General features: G+C 40.3%; 1 protein-coding gene across 1 annotated transcript in view; it reads right to left on the reverse strand.

Annotated features, from left to right (window-relative positions):
* The window catches only part of LOC109471651 (chromaffin granule amine transporter-like), a 10,633-nt gene that overhangs the window by 877 nt on the left and 7,729 nt on the right, over positions 1 to 2,027 (reverse strand). The window contains exon 7 of the mRNA XM_019770988.1: positions 1,394 to 1,457. Coding sequence (XP_019626547.1) covers positions 1,394 to 1,457 — 64 coding nt within the window. The remainder of the gene's footprint in view (positions 1 to 1,393; positions 1,458 to 2,027) is intronic.

Below are 2,027 nucleotides of genomic sequence, written 5' to 3' on the forward strand. Positions count from 1 at the left end.
AAATCAACACTGCAATAATAAAATCCGGTGTGAACCTCTTAGTCGCCAAAGACTCCTCTGCAGGCTGAATAAATATACTAGTAGTAGAAATTGGCCTTAAAGTGGAATATCATTGGCCAGAGGAGGTTACCAGTCATAGAGGATCCAGTTTGCCTGCACATGACTCTCTGACGTTGAGCCCCTGTGACACATACAGGCGAATACTAGTATGGCCATTTTGGCAACTTTAAATCTGTGTCCTTTCTCTTTTTTCCGTCTATAAAACTGTGCAAGGATTCTATTCTTAGTGGTGTGTGTGGGAGGGGAGGGGGTGGTTGGAGACATGCCCACAGAACTTCATATATGTATATAACGTTATATATCTATATACAGTAAAATGTGTAAAATGGGACTTGTTTGCTATTTTCTGACAGAAAATGTACATTTTGGGCTACTATGCCCCATAAGACCAAACGGCCAATACAGAGATCAAGATCGTTGGACACATATAATATATATATGTCTAGCGATCTTTTACATAGATTATCGGCGCTTTTGACATGTGTTGCTTTAAAATTATATAAAACGTAACTTTTGTTGTTTTTTTTTCAACCAAAAAAGGACATTTTTTGCGCCCGTTCCCATATACGAAAACCAAATGACCGAAAATTTGGTATGGGGACACAAGCTACTAGTCTCTCTGTATGTTATATCTATGACCGCTTTTCTGCAAATAAAAAAAATCGTTCTGCTCCAGTTTTCAGATGATCATGATTGCTCAATCCTAAATTGTCGATGTGACTTCACAGTTCGGAGAAATTGGACAATAACGCTGTTCTCGCAAAAGTCACATTATATTATGTTATTATCTGTATGTACAGTTTTTAACTTTTAAATTCACATCAGTGTCACATTTATACGACTGTAAGTGAAATGACTCAAATTAATATTTAGTTACACGGCATTAGCGTGATTCTTGCGTCTGCATTCTACTGCACAAGTGAAAGACATCTTATGCAATTCCTAGATGGTAAAACAAAACAGAACAAAAATTGGATGAGGATATCTGTCTACATTCATTATTACTTTTAGCACTTTTGACTCTTGAAGCGTTTGAAATAGCGCCAAACAAACTACACTTATAAACAGTTATCAGCAGCCTACAATACAATACCTGCAGCCGTTAAAAGTAAGCAATATCGCATACAGATATCATGGAATAGAGTTCATCCAACTTACGTATAAAAAAAAAGATTTGCGAGAAAATTTGCTTTGAATATCAAGTTTTTTTCCAATCCTCCCTAAAATTTCATTGGATTCCTTTTTTAGTAAGTAAGGAAAAGACACAAAATAAAAGTATCGACCATTCGAAGGTAAACATAGCTTAGTATGGTAAGTTGTGAGATATTCTTACCTGTAGTTAACATAAAATATTTGTCCTTGGCGAAATTAAAGTACGAATAGTCTCTGTCGTCTCCCTGCAAAACGTCATAGACCATACAAAACTTTACGTGACGACTAGAAACGAATTCACATTTCAAGAAACTATCAGCCTATGAAGTAAAAACTGCAAGCACGCGTGCGTCTCTAAAGCTACGGTCACAACCCGCCGTACGTGCTTCTGCGTGCTGTCTACGTGCAAAAACGTGGGCAAACGTAGGGCATCCGTGCGTGGTGAGTACCGCCTCCGTACGGAATCCTACGGATTTGGGAGCACGCAGTCACGCCGTAGAACTTTAAAGCGACGGTCACAACCCGCTGTACATTGTACGTGCTTTTTCTCCGTACCTTATTTGGGAGGCTACGTTCGCTACGTTTTTTCTGAAAACGTGGGGAAGGAGTGACGTCTACGCACGTCACTCGCACGTCACTCGCACGGTTGCACAAAGTGTAAGAGTGTGGTCTGCACGCCAAGTCTGGCCGTGAGCGGTTGCGTGCATCGTACGTTGCGCAAGTGGTAAGTGAGTTGTACGTGCTTACAACGTACGATCTCCGTGCGATTGCAACTTTACCGTAAGGAGGCCGTACTCACACGTGCTTCTTCCGCA

Source organism: Branchiostoma belcheri, unplaced genomic scaffold (genome assembly GCF_001625305.1).
Source record: "Branchiostoma belcheri isolate BF01 breed outbred unplaced genomic scaffold, Haploidv18h27 scaffold251, whole genome shotgun sequence".
Lineage (NCBI taxonomy): Eukaryota > Metazoa > Chordata > Leptocardii > Amphioxiformes > Branchiostomatidae > Branchiostoma > Branchiostoma belcheri.